The 23,162-nt window shown below is 41.4% G+C and overlaps 1 protein-coding gene across 1 annotated transcript in view; it reads right to left on the reverse strand.

The window, feature by feature from the left end:
• Window positions 1-23,162, reverse strand: part of ANXA5 (annexin A5) — a 33,303-nt gene that overhangs the window by 5,321 nt on the left and 4,820 nt on the right. Inside the window, exons 3-9 of the mRNA XM_070371923.1 lie at window positions 14,122-14,206; window positions 12,413-12,507; window positions 11,093-11,206; window positions 9,459-9,549; window positions 6,405-6,484; window positions 5,918-5,974; window positions 34-127 (exon numbers count right to left, since the gene is read on the reverse strand). Coding sequence (XP_070228024.1) covers window positions 34-127; window positions 5,918-5,974; window positions 6,405-6,484; window positions 9,459-9,549; window positions 11,093-11,206; window positions 12,413-12,507; window positions 14,122-14,206 — 616 coding nt within the window. The remainder of the gene's footprint in view (window positions 1-33; window positions 128-5,917; window positions 5,975-6,404; window positions 6,485-9,458; window positions 9,550-11,092; window positions 11,207-12,412; window positions 12,508-14,121; window positions 14,207-23,162) is intronic.

Here is a 23,162-nt window from a genome sequence, read left to right on the forward strand (position 1 = left end):
AGTACCTGTATCATACACATTTTTGTCACTCACCTCTTCTCAAGTGAGATACACTTCGTGTTCCAAAGATGGTAATAAACTTTTCTTCATCTGTTCCCCATTTCAGTTCTCCAGCCTGGAACAAAGCCTATAAAAAAAAATTTAAATAAATTGTTCCCCCATCTCATTTCCAGGTTCTTAATCATACATGTGCTGTATTCCCTGAATATTAATTTGCCTGACTCCTATTTATATTTCAATTCTAATATTTCCTTCTCTGAAACTCAGTTCACTAAGTGTGGAGCCACTTCAAAGCTCACCACTGAACTCTGCCACAGAAAATTAAAGGGTCAAAACAGTAAAGCAGAACAGTGCTCGGTTAAATGTTTCCAAAGCATCTACCGTGACTTGTAATCATTCAAGAGCAATGACATGTGTGGTGGAGAGTCCTGATTACCTCACTGCTCATACACCATCCATTCACAGACCAGGAAGGGGTCTGTGATGTGTGTTATGCTTGCTCTGTAGATGTTCAATAATATACGATTAAACTCCATAGTCTCTTTACAACTGAAATTTATCAAATGCTAGCTACAAAAAGTTTTCCCATTTGTAAGAGATTACATGAATTTTTTTAAAGGCTGTGACTATAGCACAGTGCCTGGCATACAGCAGGCACTTAACATACATTTGTTGAATAGTTTGAGTGTCTATATTTACTTTTTTGCAAGCAAAATAATATACTCTCCAATATTCTTATCATTGCTGAAAGAATTATTCACAAACATCATCATTAAATCTGAGTCCACATATTGAGATGTCGGTAATTCATTAAAAGTCAAAGAATCAATCTTTATAATGTCTATGCTGCTACTGCTGCTAAGTTGCTTCAGTCGTGTCTGACTCTGTGCGACCCCATACACGGCAGCCCACCAGGCTCCCCCCTCCCTGGGATTCTCCAGGCAAGAACACTGGAGTGGGTTACCATTTCCTTCTCCAATGCAGGAAAGTGAAAAGTGAAAGTGAAGTCGCTCAGTCGTGTCTGACTCTTCGAGACCCCATGGACTGCAACCTACCAGGCTTCTCTGCCCATGGGATTTTCCAAGCTAGAGTACTGGAGTGGGGTGCCATTACCTTCTCCTATAATGTCTATACTACCATTTTAATCATTTCAAGGTAAGTATACTATTACAGCAAGCCAAATGCAATTGCTGAGACTACTACTGAGCTGTCCTTATGCCCACAGGAGGCGAAACAAATGACAGGAGGTGATCAAAGCACGTGTTTGGATGCAGAATTTTTGGTCACAGTATGTTTGAGAATACAGGTGATACTACTGCTCGATCTATTTTCTTTTACACTTCCAGAAAAACATATTCACACCCCATATCGAAATTAACTTATTTTAATGATTAAAATAAACAGTATCAATCCTGGTCATGTGAGCATGTTCTTCAAAACTAAAAAGTTATTACAAGAGTCTTGCAAGTATCTAAACTTTAGAACCATATCAGGATGGTACAGACCTCTTAAGGTAACTTTTTTAATCTAATTATAAAATAACACATTCATTGATAAATTTTATAAAACAGAGAAAAAATGTAAATAAGGAAATTTAAATTACCAAGAATTATCAACTTTCTGAAGATACTGGCTACTACCTCTAGAATGTTCTCACATATACGTAAGATATACACATACATTAACACTTAAAAGTGGGGAATTACTCACCCTGTACAATAATGCATGCACTGCTGAAGCTCTCCTTTCTTATCAATTGTTTTATATTTCTAGGGTTATTCTCTAGTAGCTATAGCTTGCATGGAATTAACTGGTGAGATGGCTATTTTTAACTACAGTCCCCTAATTTTCTTGAAGAATTATGTTTGGGATCATTATCTAGTCTAAAACTACTCCTAGGGAACCTGGTGGCCCAGGGGTTGACTTGGCACTTCCATAGCAGGGGGTATGGGGTCCATACCTCGTCAGGAAACTAGGAACCCACAAGCTACCCAGCACATCCAAAGTATTAAGAAAAAAACCTAATACTAAATAAATCATATGCAATAATAATGAGGGCACCATCAGAGCAATATTTTAAAGTTTTTATTTTATCTTAAGGTAAGGGTTAAAATGGCCCAATATCCATGGAGCTGTTTTAGCTGAGGGATCATCACACTTCCTCACTCTCCTGCTTCTCTAAGAAGGGGCTTTTCAGTTCCCCCAAGCAGTGTGATAACCTCCGATTCCCATGAAGAATACAGAGGTTTAGGAATCAAAAAAAGACCTGCTGCTGCTGCTAAGTTGCTTCAGTCGTGTCCGACACTGTGCGACCCCATAGATGGCAGCCCACCAGGCTCCCCTGTTCCTGGGATTCTCCAGGCAAGAACACTGGAGTGGGTTGCCATTTCCTTCTCCAATGCATGCAAGTGAAAAGTGAAAGTGAAGTCGCTCAGTCGTGTCCGACTCTTCGGGACCCCATGGACTGCAGCCCACCAGGCTCCTCCATCCATGGGATTTTCCAGGCAAGAGTATTGGAGTGGGGTGCCATTTACCTGGGCCTTGTATTTATCTGTGTTTGTATTTATTTATCTTAGATGAATTCTTAATCGCTTCTTAAGCCTCAGTGAATACTACACAGGAATACTGTTTCTATAGTTACTGATGGGGATTCTATAGCTCACATGATGAATTCATGGAACAGTGTTAGGCAATCAATAGAAGGAATTCAATAAATATTGATTCCCTTGTCCCTCCTTCCTTTAAGAGCTCAACTTTCTCTCCACACAAAGTATAAAACAAAGATTTGGTGCGGGAAGAAGTAAAATCAGATCAACACACTAAAAATGTTTTTTAAACAAGTGAATTATCTACAGAATGTTCAACTGCCAGGTGAATGACTCACTGAGGCTTACCAAATCCCTGAAATAATAAGAATCTTCTTGGTGCCAGGTATCAGCAGAGAAAAAAAATTCAAAAGCTTATGAAAGGGCCCTTTAGTTGTCTTGGATTACTCTGAATTACGAAATCTGAAATTCTCACTGGGGCTTCCCTGTGGCTCAGATAGTAAAGAATCTGCCTGCAATGCAGGTGACCGGGGTTCAATCCCTGGGTTGGCAAGATCCTCTGGAGGAGGAAACAGCAACCCACTCCAGTGTTCCTGCCTGGAAAATCTCATGGACAGAGGAGCCTGGCGGGCTACCATCCATGGGGTCGCACAGAGTCAGACACTGAGTGAGTGAGTAACATTTTCACTTTCAAGGGATTTACAGGCACACTGCAAGCCTGAGAAGCACCTCTTTACAGTGCGTGCTCCGAGCAGAGGAATCAGTGAAACGGAGGTGAGAATGTCCCATTCGCACTCCGTGGCCTCACCCTGCAGCAGGGCTCCCATCACACCAGCAGCCCCCCGCCCGCTAACGCAGGCCTCGCTGCGGGCACCAGAGACGGCTGAAGCTGCTCCTCTCACGGTGCCCACGGCCCTGAGAAGCAGCCAGGATTCCACTCCTGAGACTCAGAGTGTGAGGACCAGCAGGGCTCCTACGGAAGCGCACACAACGCCCGCCCGGAGGCACAGGGCTCATCTCAACCACGCTCAAAGCCCTGACGTCGGGAGTACGAGTGTGCAGGCTGCGTCAGCTTTGTTCCCTCAAGGCCAAGGCGAAGCTGTATCTTTCCTTCCAATCTATTTTAATAAACACATTTTGGAGAGGGAGAAATAAGAGAGAGGAACTAACAGGGAAGAACAGCAAGACTGTGGTCTAGTGAGAGAGGAAGGGCTTCAGAGGCAGATAAGCCCAGGTGGAAATTCCAGCTCCAATGTGACTCAGTGGGGGCCACGGGCTTGTTTCTCAAACCCCTGAGCTTCAGCTTCCTCATTTATAGAATGGAAAGGATGCCCTCTATGTTAGAGTTATGCACTGGTTCACGCATTAGTTCTTTACTGAGTGCTAATTGTATGCCCTGGGTGGGCACTCAGGTCAACAGGCAGCTTCCAGGTCAGGTGGCAGGGCGGTGACAGGAAGCTTGAGATGCTCCCGTCTCCCCTGCAAGGAGCACCTGGCACACGTGGGCATCGGGCAGGGCGACCTGCAAAGGAGCCAACAGGAGGGCTGAGCCCTGAGGAGGAAGAGGTGACGGAGTGGAGGCAGGGCGGGAGGAGAAAGCTGGAGGCCTAAGAAAGCGAGAGATGATAAAACCACATTTAGGGGCCTGAACTTTATCCTGCAGACACTCGGCTCCACTGAAGGTTTTTAAGGTTTTAAACAGAGATGGGACACAGCAGGTTTGCATTTTATAAGGGATAATGAGGAAAATGTCAAATACTTCAGACTGCCCCCTGCACACATTCATTTCCTTTTTCTTCTCCAGCCACACACAGATGATAGCATCCTAACACCATAACAATATCAACCCAATTTAGATTAGAATAACGTTCTCCTCTTTCCTATTAACAAAGTCAGATCACACATCCAAAGGCTGCTTCACAGCGAACCATCAACTGGAGGAGTGAATATAGCTTTTTCTCTTTCAATGGTGAATAACTAACAATCAAAATTTTATATTTTATTACAGGCATACCTCTTTATTGCATGCTTTACAGATATTTCATTTTTCACAAACTGAAGGTTTGTAAACAACCCTGAGTCAGGCAGGTTTACCAGAACCATTTTTCCAACAATGTTTGCCCACTTTTGTCTCTCTGGGTCACACTGTGGTAATTCTCATAACATTTCAGAACTTTTCATTATTATTACGTTTGTAATGGTGATGTGTGATCAGTGATCTTTGATGTTACTATGTAGTTGTTTTGGCATTTTTTTAGCAATGAAGTATTTTTATTTAGGGCTTCCCAGGTGGCACAGTGGTAAAGAATCTGCCTACCAATGCAGGAAACACAGATTCAATCCCTGGGTTGAGAAGATCCCCTGGAGAAGGGAACGGCAACCCACTCCAGTATTTTTGTCTGGAGAATCCCATGGACAGAGGAGCCTGGTGGGCTACAGTCCATCGGTTTGAAACGAGCTGGACACAACTTTGCAACTGAGCTCGAACACTGTTCATTTACGGGAGATACACTATTTTTAGATATAATGCTACTGCACAGTTACTGAAGTATCGTGTAAACATAACTTTTATATGCACTGAGAAACCAGGACAATTTCTGTCACTTGCTTTATTCTGATAGTCACTTTCGGGTGGTGGTCCAGAACCAAACCCACACTATCTCTGAGGTTAGCCTACGTGCGAAACGTGACCGGAGAGACAGGACTAGGGTATCTGCTTCTGGGAACCCAAGTAATTCCTTTGTTAACATTTTCCAGTTTTCAGGTCTCATGTTTCAAATTTCGCAACACTTATTTCCTACATTTGACTACTTTACAAACCAAATTCAGACTATAATGGGATTTAAAAGCAACTTAGGTACAAAAATGTCATTAGGGAGTTGCTGAAGAGCAACTGACAAAAGGACAATTCTATTTATAATTCTATCAAGGAAAAGGAGATGGAATCTTCAAATACTACAATAATGTGTCATTTCTTATGTAATAAAACACCATGTATTACTAAAATACTTTATTTTTTCTTTGTCTTTTCCTGCCAAGAAACTGACTGCCACATTGCCAGTAGCATTCATAACACCTGGTTTTCCTGTAAAATTCTCTATTTGGGGTGTGTTCCATAATCTAAAGAAAAGTAACACATCCGGGTGGAATTCAATATTTATATGCAATTTATTTTTTTCTGTTTCAGCTTTGGGATAAAATATCTTGTTGTCCAGATCAAAATGAGCGACATTGACTTACATGTGTCTTGTAGTTTGTAAATAACCCATTAGGTTACTTTTAGATGCTATTATAAGATGTCATGGTTTTCCATTAGCATGGTTTTCTTTTCATTTCTGTCATAGTAAAGTCATCACCTAAGTCCCACTTACCTGAGCATCTTGTTCAACCTGTGCTTCATCAATTCTAGCGTCAGGGTCTCTATTAGCCTAGAAGAGATATGTCACATTATTGGATAACGTGAGCATTTTCATTCAAAAAAAACAACAGTTCCACCAGAGAGTTATGCACATAAAGCTCTTTCTCTTAGGAATAATATGCTTTTATTAAGATCTTACCAATTCTGCAATATTTTAGGTTATCACACAAGCACTGTTCAAAACCAACCTAACCCTTTTGGTTTTAAAATCTATGAATAAAAGAGGATAGTGGTATTAAAAAAAAAGGAGCAACTATGAGTTAGCTATTAAGAATTCAGGTCAGATATGCTGAAACACAAACACACACTGGCACCACACAGCCAGAATCAAGCAAGTACCAGAAATAATTACAAGAATTTTAAGTGGCCTTACTTAACCAGTTTCTGACTGGTCCAGCTTTAGATTTTTAGTCAAACCACAAACAGTCTCTAGCCAATACCTGAAGGAGGACCACCAACATCCTCTGGTAGTACCCTGAAGTATCCCCCACCACATCATCTTCCAGGCTCGAGCCATACTCTGCAACAGAATAATGTCACTTATTTACAGCTTCTGTCAACTAGAAAAGGGTATCTTGCCACGTGAATCAAATGGAAGAGACATGGAAGAAGAAACATTTGATTAGCGTAATAGTTTATCCTTCTCTGAGTGCTCTATAGACTGAAGGGTAAATGCTTTGAGTGACAGGCTGGATGAAAACAGTCTCCCAAAAGCATCTGGTTCAAACCTAAATCATGACTTAGTCTTTTAAGAAATGCTCTCAACCAATGCAGTTATTCATCTGTAGATACCAGATGGTGCTGGAAAGCCTCTAAAATATAATCAATCTTAACTTCAAATTTTTGCTTTGCTTTCCTTTCAAATATTTTACATGATTCATCTCCTAAGGTCTAATAAACTCTAATATTCTGAGTTTTTTTCCTTTGGGGAATGGCCTTTTCCTAACAAGATATTTCTCCTCTACAACAGAGTTATTTCTTAGAGACAGCAGGGATATTTTTAAACATGTCTTTCCCCCCTCTATTTCCAGCTGTTCAACATAAAACCACAGGAAAGGGGAGAACCAGGATTTGCACAAGTCTAGAGGCACCTTTCACTGTCTCTCTACCAGCTACTATTAAAGGAACAGCTACTGAAGGTACTGAAGTGAAAGTCTGTCGCTAATGGTGTCTTCCGTGATCTCATGGACGATACCGCACCAGGCTCCTCTGTCCATGGAATTCTCCAGGCAAGAATACTGGAGTAGGTTGCCACTTCCTTCTCCGGGGGATCTTCCCAACCCAGGGATCAGACCTGCATCTCCTGCATTGGCAGGCAGATGCTTTACCACTGAGCCCACTGAAGGTGTTACTCCAAGGCATTTAAATACTTCATTATTTGAAAGGAGACAAACTTTAAAAGCTTGAAACTTCTACTTCTAGAAGTACAAAAGAGATATATATCTATTTCAATCAGTTGCTCAAATACAAAAACTTTGAAGGAATTTTTTATTCCTTCCTTTACTCCAACACCTATACATATATAATCAACCATCAGATGCTTTTAAATATTTCTCCTCTTTCGATGTATTTGCCTCATACCTCCCACCAACCTAGGCTGAGCCACAACTGGCCAGCTTACCTCCCCTAATACGGCTACCTAATCAGTCTCTTAAGTCTCCCCCCTCCCTCAATTGTCCCTTTTGTCACCCCACCATCCACTCAGGAGCTTACAGCGCCTTTGAAGCAAGCTCAAGCTTCTACTCTAGCCGTACGAGAACACCTGTAACAGAGGTTGACTGCAGCTGTTCCGTTTAGCCTATCTCCACAGTGGACGTACATATCCCCCCACCAGTCAGGTTCTCTCTGTCCCTCAACCCTGTCTCCACAGCACAGCACTCAGAGGGTGCACGGGACCGAAAATGCCCACTTCACCCACGCAAAGCCTATCCCACCTGCAAACCCTGGCTCAGTGTCCGACTGCACTGTGAAACCTCCCTTAAGACCCAAAGCCACAATGACTTCTCTTCTCTGAGTGAATTCTTGCATTCAACACATTTTGAACTTTACTAGCCTGTAACTCTTGAAGTTTTTCTAACCCCTAAACAGACTGCAAACTTCTTGAGGACAGGAGCATCTTTTGCATCCTTCATGACAGCCAGTACACTGCTGGACACAGAGCTAGTGCACACGAACACAGGGAATGGACAGACCACACACAGTTACTATGCTCTTAGGGCACCGCATCTGCCATCCAGCAGTACAAAGGCTCACTCACCAGTGTCAACATCCCGCAAAGAGATATCTGAATATTATACCAGGTAAGAATCAACAGTGATCAGCTGCAGCTGAGATACATATAGCCCCTTTGCTTTAGTGGCTTGGACCTATCCAACGATAAAAACAGGAACAGGAAAGAAAGACCCAGCACTTCAAAAGGTCATTATTTAGTTGCCACAGATTTCACAGTTCTAATTAGCTGGGTTCCAGTGTCATTTCTAAGATGAACAAACTAATGGTGAGACAGGGACCTGTTTTCCAAGCCGCAGGCACTAGGCTTGGAGGCCTACTGACTGAGCTGACAGCCTGGATGGTCTGATCCTCCTCAGCCAGGCAGAGGGCAGAGTCCTCTACGGAAAATCTGATGAGAAAAGAACTCTCTACTTCTACCTTTCATTACATTCTTTTGGTTCCATTAACAGGATATGCTTCAGATCAAATCAAAGATTTTTTTTTTTTCAACACACACCCAAAAATGTATTAAAAAAAAAAATACACCAAAAAGAAAAGTCAAAATGCAGAGTAGTCAAGTACTGTGCTTAGCTAAAACAACGTTCATGTACTCAGACATTATCACCTCTGATTTGGGCGAGGTTTCCTTTTCAATAACTTTTAACTTCTACTACTACTACTAAGTCGCTTCAGTCGTGTCCAACTCTGTGCGACCCCATAGACACCAGCCCACCAGGCTCCTGCGTCCCTGGGATTCTCCAGGCAAAAACACTGGAGTGGGTTGCCATTTCCTTCTCCAATGCATGAAAGTGAAAACTGAAAGTGAAGTCGCTCAGTTGTGTCTGACTCTTAGCGACCGCGTGGACTGCAGCCTACCAGGCTCCTCCATCCATGGGATTTTCCAGGCAAGTGTACTGGAGTGGGGTGCCTTGCCTTCTCCATAACTTCTACTAACATAAAGCAGTATTTTTAAGGAAGAAGGACCACTTACAGCTTAAATTTAGTGTAAAAGAGACAACCTGTATATTCCTACACTGACTGTAAATCCTGTGTGAAAATAAGCTCCATCCTCATCAGAAGGTTCTTACAAATACTAGAATAGTTACAGGTACAGAAAAAAGGCAGTCTTTTCCTCCTGAAAAAGAAACTACTCTGAACTGTTGCTTATCTGTTTACTCATTCACTCACTCATCCATTTGTGCATGGTCTACCTCCTGCATTCACTTTAGAGAAATGGAACAGTGACAGTAGAAATGAAGGGAAATATAATCCGAAACATTTACCTTCTTCATACACTTGTTTTATGGCTCTCAGTTCTTCAGGTGTCCTTGACGCAATAATTTCTGTCAGGACTTTTTCATCTGTCCCAGCTCCCTGTTTGGAGATTTATTTTTTTATAGAAAAAAAAAAATGCTAATAAGATTAAAAAGAAAAGGATTTTCTCAGAATAGCTGTTATTAAAATTTCAAATATACAGAAATATTATCCAATATAACATTCACTTCTTGTATATGAGTTCTATTAGTTATAGAAATACAAAATTTCATATTTTCTTTCTAAAGACAATTTTATCATTTTTTGTCTAATAAAAAATGTTTACTGTATGTTATGTGTATACCTAATATACAACAGATCACATAAATTTGTAATTTTATCAGTTTAATTCTAAATAGTTTAAAAATGAAACATTTTAATGAAACAGGAAATAATAAAAATAGTAAAATATTAAAATGAAAAATTTACATAAATTTACACAGACGAACACTGATACTTATATCATATGTACCTCAAAACATAAGCAACTCTGCCCTCAAATTAAGTGCTCTATGGATCACAGGGAAACTCTATAATGAAAGTAACAATAAATGTAGCACGGCTTAGTTATTAGGAATCAGTTATTGGGTCACTATAAAGGAAGTGGCACTTGCTGTCTGTAGTTTTGAAAAGTAATTGTAGTTTGTTTTCCTTCCTGACAAAAGTCTTATCTACATTGCTAAACTAGAAGATACAAGCAATGACACAGCTGAACTTAATTTTAAAAGGTAACATACTGAAGACTTGATTTCTTTATATTTCTGTTTCTTTACCAAAAATGAAACACTGAAAAAAAACTACGTTTATGTTCTGGCAAAATTTTAGCTACTACTAACATTTCAGAAGGCTGAAAAAAGATTTTCTTTATTCCAGAGAATCACTGTAAGAAAATGAAGCAGCATAGAAATGTTCTAACTTGACAAGCCCTCTCTTCCCTCCACCTGAGCTACATGATGATCTAGTTGTTAATTTCAGTTTGCTCATGCAAAACCTAGACACTAAGGGCTGAGTTACTTCCAGTCCCATAAACCTAAACAAATTATTCAATGTAGTCATATTTTATACAACATTCCAAACACCAGGCAAGGGAATATACATTTAAGTTACTTGCTACAATGAAATTATATCAAGCTTACCAGCTGCTTCACTTTAGTATTCAGAAGTACAGAAAAGTACAAAAGGGTACTAGAAAATCTTTCTTATCTCAAAGTTCCAAAGTTCTCTTCAAAACTTCATCTTAGCTAAAACTATTGACAATATTGTTTCCTAATCAGGTAACTTTCCAAACTAAAGGACTGAATAACTAATCTGTAACATTTTCAAAACATATCTCAAAATTAGGAAACAAGCATGAAATAAAACATAAAAGTCTGTAAAATATATTAAAAATTAAAAAAAAAAAACACTTATTGAGTTAACTATACAAAAGGGTTAAATAACACACTTATCATTGTTTTCCCTCCTTTTCTTATTGCCTCCTACAATTCTGTCCTTCAAGAAACCCTCAGTGAAATCAGTTTAATATAAAAAACACCATCAAGTAATTACCAACACAAAATAATATTATTCATGACAAGAATATTCCTTGCACTCATCTTTTTACCTTAAGAGCATGCTTCAGTTCATAGGCATCATAAAGCCGAGAGGGTTTCATCAGAGCCACGATTAATTTTTCAAATTTTCCAGTCAGTTCTGATTTCAGGTCATCCAGAAGGTCCTAGTAGACAGAAAATATAAAGTTGTGAACCAGGTAGAAACTTTAAGGAGATTCTTCTTAAACAGGAACGACAACCCTTTGTGCTAATGAATTCTTTATGTTGCTATCTCCAAGTAAGATGCATGAGCTAAACAATACCCTATAGCTTTGCCAGCTGTACTTTTGAAATCTAACCTACCACTTGGGCAAAGTAAAGACACTCATGTGTCAAGGTATTTGTTTTTAAGATGTTTTTCTTACTTTCAGAGATTTTAAAAACTGACTATTTTTAAAGTAAGCTAAAAATATTTTAAAAATACTGTTCTGAGAAGCATGTCTATTGCAAAAAAAAAATACCCCCCCAAAAAATCATAAATGCATTTTTACAAGGAACAAAATTTGGCCTATCGAATCTAAACAAAACAATGTTTTCTCTTCTCTCCATATCAATAATAGTATAATACAAAACATACTGTGTTCTAATACAGAATACATTCTAAAACATAACAGATTATGTATTCCAGGACATAACAGATATGTTCATTACTATGCCCCTGACTACTGCAGGACAGTTGCTATTATGGGGAACTTGTCTGTGTAATTTCGAAGATAAAAGCAGTATTTTGCATCCATTTCAGTTTCAGTACACAGGCAACCAGAACTTGTGTTTAAAATACTTTCTTTTTTTTCCCCTTTTTATTTGTTTCTTGAAATAATGAACAAAAATTGTCAGAATAACAAAAGTACATTCAGCTTTTCATGTCTGTACTAATTCACTTAGTAACAAATTTAGTTTTTACTTTGAGTTGTTAATCAAGTAAGAATATTTAAACCAATGAATTAAAAATCCTTTATTAAAACATCACTCCAACGGAACCAGACTGTGACTGCGTCATAACAAAACACGCTGCAATACAGGTTTACACCTGGGAGATAATACAACAATCCTGAGTGTGAAACACAGAAGGGAAGAGGGCTGTTAGCACCATGAGATCTTTCAGCGACTTATGGTGTCAAACAAGGAAAATCAATCACATGAAGGTAAGCTGGGTGAGCATCTTAACCAACAGCTCATAACTAAGAAACTAGAAAAGAAAAAAAGGGGGAACAGGATGTCAGGATCATAAAATAAATGATATTTACAAAAGAATATCAGTAGATTTTCAAACCAGTCTTAAAAGATAAACTGCTCTCACAGTTCTACCTTGGGAGGAAGTATGGTCTTACCCTGCCAAACAGAGTTTTAAAAGCCACAGCAATCTCCTGGCGCTGAGCATTACTGCGGGATGTCAACAGAGTCAGGATGCTCTCCTCATCCGTGCCTGCAATTATGTTCAAACCATTACACCTTGGCTCCTATGCCCCCTCTCTCAAAAACCTTTGTAACCAGATCCCCAGTCACTTCAATTCCTTGCCTCATAAAAAATATTTTATTAAACCATTTATTAAAATGCAAAATTTACAATATGAAAATGTTACTATTTCCAACAATGCACACTACCCCTAAACATGATAAAGTAGATGCAAAAATCCTCCTCACTTTTTAAAAACTAGTGCACCTATTTTTTCTTGAAACGAAAGTTATTCAAATAACACTTCTTCACAAGGCACAACGTGTTGGGAGTTACAGGATATTGAGAAAGGAGAAAAGATACAGACCCTGGTTTCAAGTTACAAACAATGTAGGGAAAAAAAATACAAATAATCACAAGCTAAGGTAGAATGTTGGAGAAGGCAATGGCACCCCACTCCGGTACTCTTGCCTGGAAAATCCCATGGATGGAGGAGCCTGGTGGGCTGCAGTCCACGGGGTCGCTAAGAGTCGGGCACGACTGAGCGACTTCACTTTCACTTTTCACTTGCATGCATTGGAGAAGGAAATGGCAACCCACTCCAGTGTTCTTGCCTGGAGAATCCCAGGGACTGGGGAGCCTGGTGGGCTGCCGTCTATGGGGTCTCAAAGAGTTGGACACGACTGAAGTGACTTAGCAGCAGCAAGGTAGAATGTGACAAGGACCTTAGGAGAGGTCCAGGTGTTACACGGGGGTTCAGAGGAGGTTCTCTAAGCTGACAAGTAGTGGAAGACAGTTTTGGGGAAAGCTTCTTGGAAAAGGTAAATCCCACCCAAAAGAGCCTTAAAGGATGAAAAGATTTTGACAGGCAGTGATATAAAGAAGGGAAACTGGCTTTTAGAATTCAGGGAAAGCTCAGCAGTAGGAAGATGCAGATCTTTCCTCATCACCAGAGAGCAGCTGGATCAGGGGACACACCAGGCGGTGATGTGAGCTGGTGAGCTGGCGAGCTGGCGGAGAAAGTGGGCTGGAACGCCAGGGAAGGCCGTGCAAGGCTGGAAGGCCTGCACCTGACCCTGCTACAGCAGGAGACCTCACGAGACGTTCAGAACGCAGAGTGCTGGGGTCAGAGCATCAGGACTGAGAAAGATGGAGCCCTTCACATGGAATTAGTGTAGGACGAGCCTGAGGACGAGGGAAGCAGTTATCTGTGGGAATTCCCATGGTGCGAGGTTTCCAAAAGGGCAAAAAAAGAAAAAGAAAACACACACACACACACACACAGCAAAAGAGAAGACAGTGGGATGTAAGACACTTACAGAACCAGATATCTGATCGGACACTGAGAGCAAAAGGGCTACACATCTCATCACCCTCAGATATGTCTGCTTGTTTACTCAATCAGCTACTGTGCAGGTAAAGTTGAAAAGCTAAAAAAATAAAGAGGCTGGATTTAACTCCTGTCCAGTTCTACAGGCTGAATACTAGGGATGGTTAGTCATTATTTTTGTTCTTAATTACCTATTCCTTCTATGTACATTCAGCTCAAAATATTCTAAAATTAGTCTTACTGTAAAACAAGATTTTTTGTTCAGAAAAACAAGTGTCACATTTTTTTTAGAACAAAAAGAAGGCTGAATTTACCCAGGCCTTTCATGGCCTTCCGAAGAGTTTCTGCATCGGCCCGCTCATCGAATCCAGGGAAGTCAGCCACGGTGCCTCTGAGAACCTGGTGAGGGAACATTTTTTATTATTAACAGCATGACTAAGACCACAAACAGCATAAATTTCCTCTGTATCATGTTCAGACTTTACATTAATTTGGTAAGATACATAGCTTCATTTGAAATGGGAAATACACCATTACAACGTGGATCAGCAGTGCACTGATTCAGCACATGGGTTCTCCAGGCCCACCTGAGCTCCCAGGAGTGGGAAGGCTGGTGTCCCGCCTGCAGGCACCGCCCCAGTGAGCAAGCCCCACCAGCACCTCCTGGTTCACGGAGGGCGCTTCCCTACAGGCTTCTTTCCCATTCAGTCTCTCATCACTTTGATCTGCATGCATGCTCAGCTTACCCTAAGCACTCAACTCTAAGCGATGCTCTTAATACATCTAGTCCTATCTCTTAGGGATTTGAAGATTCGGCAAAACCTGAAGAGATACTCGATTGCTCATGTGCCTGAAGAATACAAATTTCTGAATTTAGAGTTTTATAAAGATATATTAGAATTATTAGAATATTCTATTTATAAGGTTTCCTATTTTATCATATATAGTACTTTTAATCATCCAAGTATTTTAATATTTTTAAAAATGTTTATAGTATCATTAGATCTTTAAAATCCAAAGGCTTTACTAATCCTGAGCCATAAATTTTTATCTTGTGATAAAAGGAGGCTCCCAGGATTTATTTTTACCAATAAATGTCCCTGAAGTACCTCACAACTCCTGGTAAGGTTCCATCTAAAACTGAGAAATAAACAGTTACAAGGAATGGAGGTTGAGAATACTTGTCTGGTTCATAATCACTTGTGTTTTATTATGAAGACATGGAAGCGCAATCTCCTACAAGGAAAAAAATTTCTCTTCTACCTTAACATCCAACTGCTGCATTTGCCAACAATATCATAACACCAACCAACCAACCAACCAAAAAAAAAGGTGACAGAAAAAAGAGCACTATCCTTGGGGAAGAACTTCCAGGGGACACAGCACCAGAGGTCAGCTCAGTGACCTCTCATCAGTGCACTGAATTACACCTCCTGAAGTAGCACTTGAGATTCAGGAGACAGATTCTCTCCTTGACCAAACTTTAGACAGAAACCTCAGAGCCTTCTTTTTGACAAGTGCTGGCATCAGCCTGCCAAGCCCAGCTGCACAAGAATCTTGCTGAGTCAGTTTACAGAGAATCCCCCTGATACTTAGTAACTGTTCAAGTTCCTCCTCTTCCACCTTTGATGTATGAATGTGTGGGCTGCCTTTAGCAAGTATCCTATTAGGCCAGTTCAAAAAGAACCCCTCTGCCCTTGATGTCTCCTCTTAGTAACTTCCCACCCAGTAGCACCCTCAGTCTGCTCATTGGTTATACATCCCCAGCCGCCTTTGCTATATGTGCACTTGAACTGAATCTCTCTCTTCTACTGAAATAGTCATGACCCTTACTGCCATAGTCTTGAAAGTATTCCTTGCATTTTAACAACTGTGAGAATAATTTTTTAACAGTAGTTTTCTCTCATTCAAAGAAAGAAGATTCTTCTTTCCTCTAAACAGAGTTAGCCTTGAGAGAACCTACAGGAAGACCTTAGTGCTATAAAGATGTGGCCAAAAGTATATAATCCCAGGGAAGAGATGTTTCCCAGTTTGATCTCCCAACCCAGACTATTGACTGGTACCAACTTTCATCCCCACCCCTACCCTCTCCTCACACGTGGAAAACAATCATGTGTGGACCTAGCTTGACCACATAGTGACGAGAAAACTCCCCTGCCCACCCTGGAGGAGAAGCTGATGACGGAAATATGATGTCTACTCAAGGAAGACAAAGAAGTCTTCTCCGTCTCCCCACTTTTCCTTTGATTATAAAACTGCAGCCCAGTAAATTCTTGGCATGGCATTTCTCCCCCATCCACTTGTAAGCCTCACAAGCATCCTATTCTAATAAATCACTTATCTATCACTTTACCTCTCACCGAACTCTCTTCTGCACTGACATAAAGGACTATGGTACCCGAGCTCTTCAGACCCCATAAATGACACATGATGCTTTCTTTCCTAGATACCTTGCCCGATGTATCTCTTCATCTGGCTGTTCCTGAGTTGTATCCTTTTATAATAAACCAGTGATCTAGTAAGTAAAATGTTTCTCTGAGTTCTATAAGCCAATGATGCGGTCACTGGAAACTCCAATCTACAGGTAGTCAGTTGGAAGCACAGGTGACAGTCTGGACTTGGAACTAACATCTGAAATGGCTGGATATAGGAAGTTTCAAATGGTTCAATGTAATTAAAAAAAAAAATTAGGCATTAGGTTGGGAGAAAAACTGGTAAAATTTGAGGAAACGGCCCTTCAAAATTAGTATAGGTTAAGAAAGTTATTTCTCTCAAGTCCAACTGCAATTTCTGTTTAGTAAGACCACTTCAAATCGGTGAGAAAGATACCATCAATATCATCACAAAAACGAATAAATACCATGGATTTTCTCAATGTGAGAACTTGAATGACTTAGTTCACCTGTCTGCTTATTTATTCATTCAAAACCATTTTATGAATGGCTTCGTCATGCCAAGTACTGTACTTATCACTAGGGAAAAGTCATGATCCCCTAAGAGAAAATGATAGACATGTAAATAATCAAGTGCAATAGAGTATATTCACACAGAAGTTCCATCAGGGTGATGTGAGCACATAAAGGAGGGACTAAGATGGGAAAAGTGGGAAGAAAAGAAATTAGAAAACCTTCCCCATAGCAAGGGACAGCTAAGGAGTTTGGGATAGACGTGTGCACGTTGCTATATTTAAAATGGATCAACCTACTATATAGCACAGCAAACTCTGCTCAATTTTATGTGGCAGCCTGGATGGGAGGGGAACTGGGGAAAGAATGGATACATGTATATGTATGGCTGAGCCCCTTCACTGTTCACCTGAAATTATCACAACATTCTTAATTGGCTATATCCCAATATAAAATAAAAAGTTTGAAACATGTCAAAAATAAAACAAAGAAAGAAAAACTTCCGCCCAGTGTCTGAAGAGATGCCTGTGACTTTGCCAGGCAGGCTCAGGAAAGCAGAGAAGGGCAGGCAGGTATTTCAAGGGGCATACCGATGTGAGAGAGGAACCAACGTGGCACTTTGGACAAGGGGTTAAGCATTTCAACAGACTGGAGCAAGCAGGAAGACTGGAGAGAAACACAAAGAAGGGAAAGGTCATCACCACGGGGGAAAGGAAGGCTGGAAGCCACTGAGCCAGACTTCCCTGGGGAGGGAAGCCCCTGGAGGGCATTTCAGCAACCACGGAAGAACAAAGTTGACTCCGCAGGGCAGCAGCCGGGAGAACAGGACAGAACTGTGCAAGAGTGGAGACAGAAGGACTGGCTTAAAAATGACTAAACAGAAGAAGCTTAAACAGACCTGACTGAAGTCAGGAGCAGGGGAGATGGAAAGGAAACGGCAGCTGGGCCAGGAAAAAGGAGAAGGAAACCATTTGGGATGACTTGCTTTTTGAAAAGGGAAGAGGATGGCTGGTTCTGCCTTTCTCCACAAACTGAACCAACAGCAGGCTTGTCAGTTGCTGGGGCACATCAGCAGTAACTGGAGCTGTGCGTGGCGCCTGTCACCAAAGACAATACTAATGGAATGGAAAGAAGAGCCAGAGGACAGGGGAAAGTCATCGACAATCAGAAGAGCAGATAATATCAGCGAGAGCAGCAATGAGCTCAGAGCTTCACGGGGTCCTCTCAGTGAAACCCCATTTCACATATGAAGAAACACGCTGGCTTAGAAGGATTTGGCAGGTCACTCAAGTGACTGGCAAGCAAACAAGAAGCAGAGCTGGGATGGAACACAGGCCATGGGACTGTGGGCTCTTGACTAGGATGCTACTCAGCCTCCCAAAGGCAAAAAGATAAAATCCAAAGGTGATGGAAGAGAAGCCAAAGCAAGGAAAGGAAGAAAGGCAGTGTGCAAACAGGGCGTGAGCCACGTGAGAGAGAAGGTCGGAAAGGGTCCACTGGGTCTGGCAACCAGGAGGTCTCTGGTGGTGGTGAAAGTCTGGCTGAAGGACACCGATGACTGAATTGAGAGGCAGAGCATCTCTGTGAACTCCCATCCTACAAACAGGTGGGTTTTTTTTTTAATATATATGTATTTTTAAAAAAAACACTTTAAAAAGTACTTTATCCAGTTTACAGGCTCTGAAGAAGCTGCCAGTAGAAAGAGAAGTTAAAAATACAGAAGAGATTAAGAACAGGAGACAGGAGGGGTTTGCCTTAAAAAAGAGAGACATTTGACCCATGATCCTGAAGAAAATGAGGTGAAGAATGGAAAAAAGAGACAGGGGTGTTTCCTCACGTCTTAGCTACTGTGAAGAAGAAATAACTGCTGGTGGTATTTCTGAGAGTTTTCTAGAAACTGGGGAACACTCTTGCTACATTCCACTTGATCAGTCATCGTGAAAGCCACGCAGCAGTAGTAAGGGGCCAGCTGTGAATCACAGGACATGAGTCACACAGACAGAACCCTTGCTTGGACAGTCGTGACCAGCTCCATCCCCACCCTCGCCCACACCAAACCGTCTATGTTGGGCCAACGGGACTCTGAGTGACTCATAGAGGGCTTACCCTGCTTCCTAGCATTGCTGCTAGCCTCAAGTTCCAGACGCACACCTTCCCCAGATGAATTCCAAGGGCAAGCAGCCACTGTTCCCTGTACCTGCCCTCAGTTCACCTCATTTACCCTGATTCTCTGCCATCAGTGCCATAACCAAGGGAATTATCATATATGCTTAGACAATAGGTGGCCAAAACATGTAATTCACTCTGCTAACTCTAAACTTCAAAATTACCCATTCTTCTAGGTCTATAATTTTGTGGGCTTTGTTTTTTGTTTGCTCTAAATGAAAAAGTTCTTTACCTTCAAAGTGTAGGTATGCAAAATAAAATGAATAAAATTAAACCAAAACACAAGTGGAGGGTTGCTTTTCTAGAATTTAAGACACAAGAAAATAATACAGAAATACCCCTTCAAATTTAAAGATGAGAAAACATTCAGCTGGGTCTGGAACACTTTAAACTGAAGGCACAGAGGAGAACTAAACTCTCTTCAAGTCTGTCATCTAGTTCTATGAAATCAATACCTAAACACCTACCAACCATTCCACATAGTATTAATTGAGCCAGAAATCATTAAGCAAAGCCCTGTAGCTGAGCAGCTGTACAGTGGGTTTTAAGTATGGTTCTTCTGAGGCTCAGGTTTTGCAAAAAGCCTTCTGGAGGCCACCAAGAAAGGGCAAGGGTGGAAGGCCAAGGGCAGAGTCCTGCCTTTCCTCTCGAGTCAGAGCAGCTTAGGTCTCATCTAACAGACAAAGTACAGAGTAGGCCCATTAATATTTCCTGTGATAATGGGACTCAGAGATCAGCAGAGGGAAAAAAACTGAAAATTACTGTACTGGGAAAGAAATGAGATAAGCAAGAAAAGAGGGAAAAGCCACGGCAGCATGATCATGATTTGAGACACAAAGTAAATTAATATCAGAAAAAAGCAGACTCTCCAAGAGTAGTGAGAGGTACAGGACAAACACCTATCACGAGGGCTCAGAAACAAGATATCAAGCCCTTATCTTCGCCATTACGCAATGCCATCAAAACAGGTAAAAACTACAATTCAAAGTCTCCAATTCAAACTATCGCCACTGTTAAGTTTCATGTACCTTCCTTTCCCTTTCATGCTCCTTTTTGTTTCCTTCCATTTTGTCTAGTTTTTCAACTACCTTTGACCTTTGAATGTTGCTGTTGCTGCTGCTGCTACTGCTGCTAAGTCGCTTCAGTCGTGTCCGACTCTGTGCGACCCCACAGACGGCAGCCCACCAGGCTCCTCCGTCCCTGGGATTCTCCAGGCAAGAACACTGGAGTGGGTTGCCATTTCCTTCTCCAATGCATGAAAGGGAAAAGGGAAAGTGACACGACTCTTAGTGACCCCATGGACTGCAGCCTACTAGACTCCTCCATCCACGGGATTTTCCAGGCAAGAATACTGGAGTGGGGTGCCAGTGCCTTCTCCGCTTTGAATGTTAGGTGTAAGTAAAAAAAGCATCTCTATAAAGTAGTTTACACTCAGCGGTAAAGAATCCGCCTGAAATGGAGGAGGTGCAGGTTTGATACCTGGGTTGGGAAGACGCCTGAGGCGGGCATGACAACTCACCCCAATATTCTTGCCTGGAGAATCCCATGGACAGAAGAGCTGACGGGCTACAGTCCATGGGACTGCCAAGAGTCAGGCACAACTGAAGCAACTGGGCCCACATGCACACACAGGAGAAGAAAAGCTTTAGTAACTTAATAAAGATTTTGTCAATATAAGTCAGACTTCTGTTGTATTTCTTTAATGCACCTATGGCTACCGCCTTGCTAATTGTAAGAATGCCTTCCCTTGGCAAATACTAATAAAATGGAAAGTTTAACTGTCTATGAATAATGGTGATATGTTTGAATCAGTTAAGTGAGCAAATTCATTAACCTCTGATGAAGGGGCTATTATATCTAGTTGTTCAATGGGCCATTTTGCACACAGCACATGAATACCTATTTTACTAACCAATTCATTCTCACCAAAGCTTCGGAAAATAATCAAGTTTATAGATTTCTCATATTAGAGAAGAGTGTACATGGATTCACAACTTCCTTTTGCATTGAAACAAGAGACAGAAAACAGAGGTAGAAAATAAGCTTCAAATCTTTAGTTGCAAGAAGAGATAAATAATACATAAACAAAGGGATGACCTATAGAGATGAAAGATTATAGTCCACGGAATTCTCCAGGCCAGAATACTGAGTGGGTAGTTTTTCTCTTCTCCGGGGGATCTTCTCAACCCAGGGACGGAACCCAGGTCTCCCACATTGCAGGAGGGATTCTCTATCAGCTGAGCCACAAGGGATGCCCAAAAATACTAGAGTGGGTAGCCTATCCATTCTCCAGCGGATCTTCCGGACTCAGGAATCAAACCAGGGTCTCCTGCACCGCAGGTGGATTCTTTAACAGATAAACTATCAGGGAAGCCCTTATACATAAACAAACGGATGACCTATAGAGATGAAAGAGGGTAAAATCATATACACCCACTACACAACCTAAATATTTTATAAAGAACTCAAGGTAAACAAATCTACGAACTGTTTTTCTCTCACCTCAAACCTGCATTCCTTTCTCAAAAGAAAAACACAATCTACCACTTCATCAAGCAAGCCACTCATCTTGAAGGGTGGTGGCCCTTCACTAATCCCCATTCATTCATGCATCTAATTTGCCCACTCTCTCCTACAGTCCCCTCCTACCCAAAGTCCCAGCTACTGCCTAGGTTAAAATCTTAAAATTTCACAGTGGTTACAGCAACAGATCCCCAAGTAGCCGTCCAGCCTCCCCTCCCCTCCTCAACTCCCACACCACCATCCGGGCATGACCCTGGGGGCCATCTTGGTTAATTCAAACCTGACCGTGGCACAGCCCAGCCTCTGACTCTACGATAGCCCCCCACTCCCTACAGAATGGCCCATGTTAACTCTTGCTCCTGGACAGCCTCTCCAGCACCCTTTCCCAAGGCAGGCTCCATCACCCCACCTGCCAGCCCCTTCAATCCAGCAGAACCAGACTGCCTGCAGCGCTGGGCCCTGCCTCCCAAACTCCTCTAAAGCCCTGAGCATGTGCTTTTGCTCTTATTGCCTCAAGGTATCATGCCTTTCCTCTTTTGTCCCCTATGACTAACACCAGCTAAGGAACCTCCGTTTCCTCTTCTGTGAAACGGAAACAGTAATACTTATTTCCAAAACTGTACAGTGAGCACCAAACACAAAGGACAATGGCAGCTTTGTATCAATAAATCTCAGTTCCATTCTTTATATATCCCGCCTCTAAGAATACTGGCACAGAGGAGGAACTCAAAAGCTCCAAATGTTCACAAATATGTGCATGAATGGCAAAGTAAAGACAACAGTTAGGAACTGGAGTCCAAATAAAACAACACCGATTGGAATATGCACTCCTTTCAAATAATCAACTGCTTATAGATTTACATATTCTACAAACCAATAGACGAGTCCATAAAACACAAAGCAAAGGTGTTAGGAGCACTAATTTTTGTTTAAAAAAAAAATCAACTGATATATTTGTGAAGTTTTAGAATAGTATGTAGGTTATATGAATAAATTTTATTTCAGAACTAGACCTCTAACTTGCCACCTGTGTCAAAGGGACACTAGCTCAACATAAGAGAATTAGGTTTACTGAACAACAAACAACAAATTGCTTTGCCAACAAAGGTCGGTATAGTCAAGCTATGGTTTTTCCAGAGGTCATGTATGGATGTGAGAGTTGGATCATAAAGAAGGCTGAGTGCTGAAGAAGTGCTGCTTTTGAACTGAGGTGCTACAGAAGACTCTTGAGAGTCCCTTGGACTGCAAGGAGATCAAACCAGTCAATCCTAAAGGAGATCAACTCTGAATATTCATTGGAAGGACTGATACAGAAGCTGAAGCTCCAATACTTGGGCCACCTGATGCGAAGAGCTGACTCATTGGAAAAGACCTTGATGCTGGGAAAGACTGAGGGCAGGAGGAGAAGGGGTGACAGAGAATGAGATGGTTGGATGGCATCACCAACTCAACGGACATGAGTTTGACCAAACTCCAGTAAATAGTGAAGGACAGGGAGGCCTGGCATGCTGCAGTCCATAGAGTCACAAAGAGTCGGACATAACTTAGCAACTGAACAACAAAAATGACTTGCTTAGTGGCTTGCAAAACTGTCAAACAGCTTGGGATTGAGTTCTTTCTCAGCATCCAAAATGAAGACCAGAGTCAAAGGAATTAGGAACTGAGAGAGACTAACCCAAAGCAGCAGAGGCTATGGGTAAACAAGTAAGCTAGCCTAAGAACCACCAAGGGAGTAACTACAGAGAGATTTGACCTTAAAG

Source organism: Bos mutus, chromosome 6, assembly GCF_027580195.1.
Source record: "Bos mutus isolate GX-2022 chromosome 6, NWIPB_WYAK_1.1, whole genome shotgun sequence".
Classification (NCBI taxonomy): Eukaryota; Metazoa; Chordata; class Mammalia; order Artiodactyla; family Bovidae; genus Bos; species Bos mutus.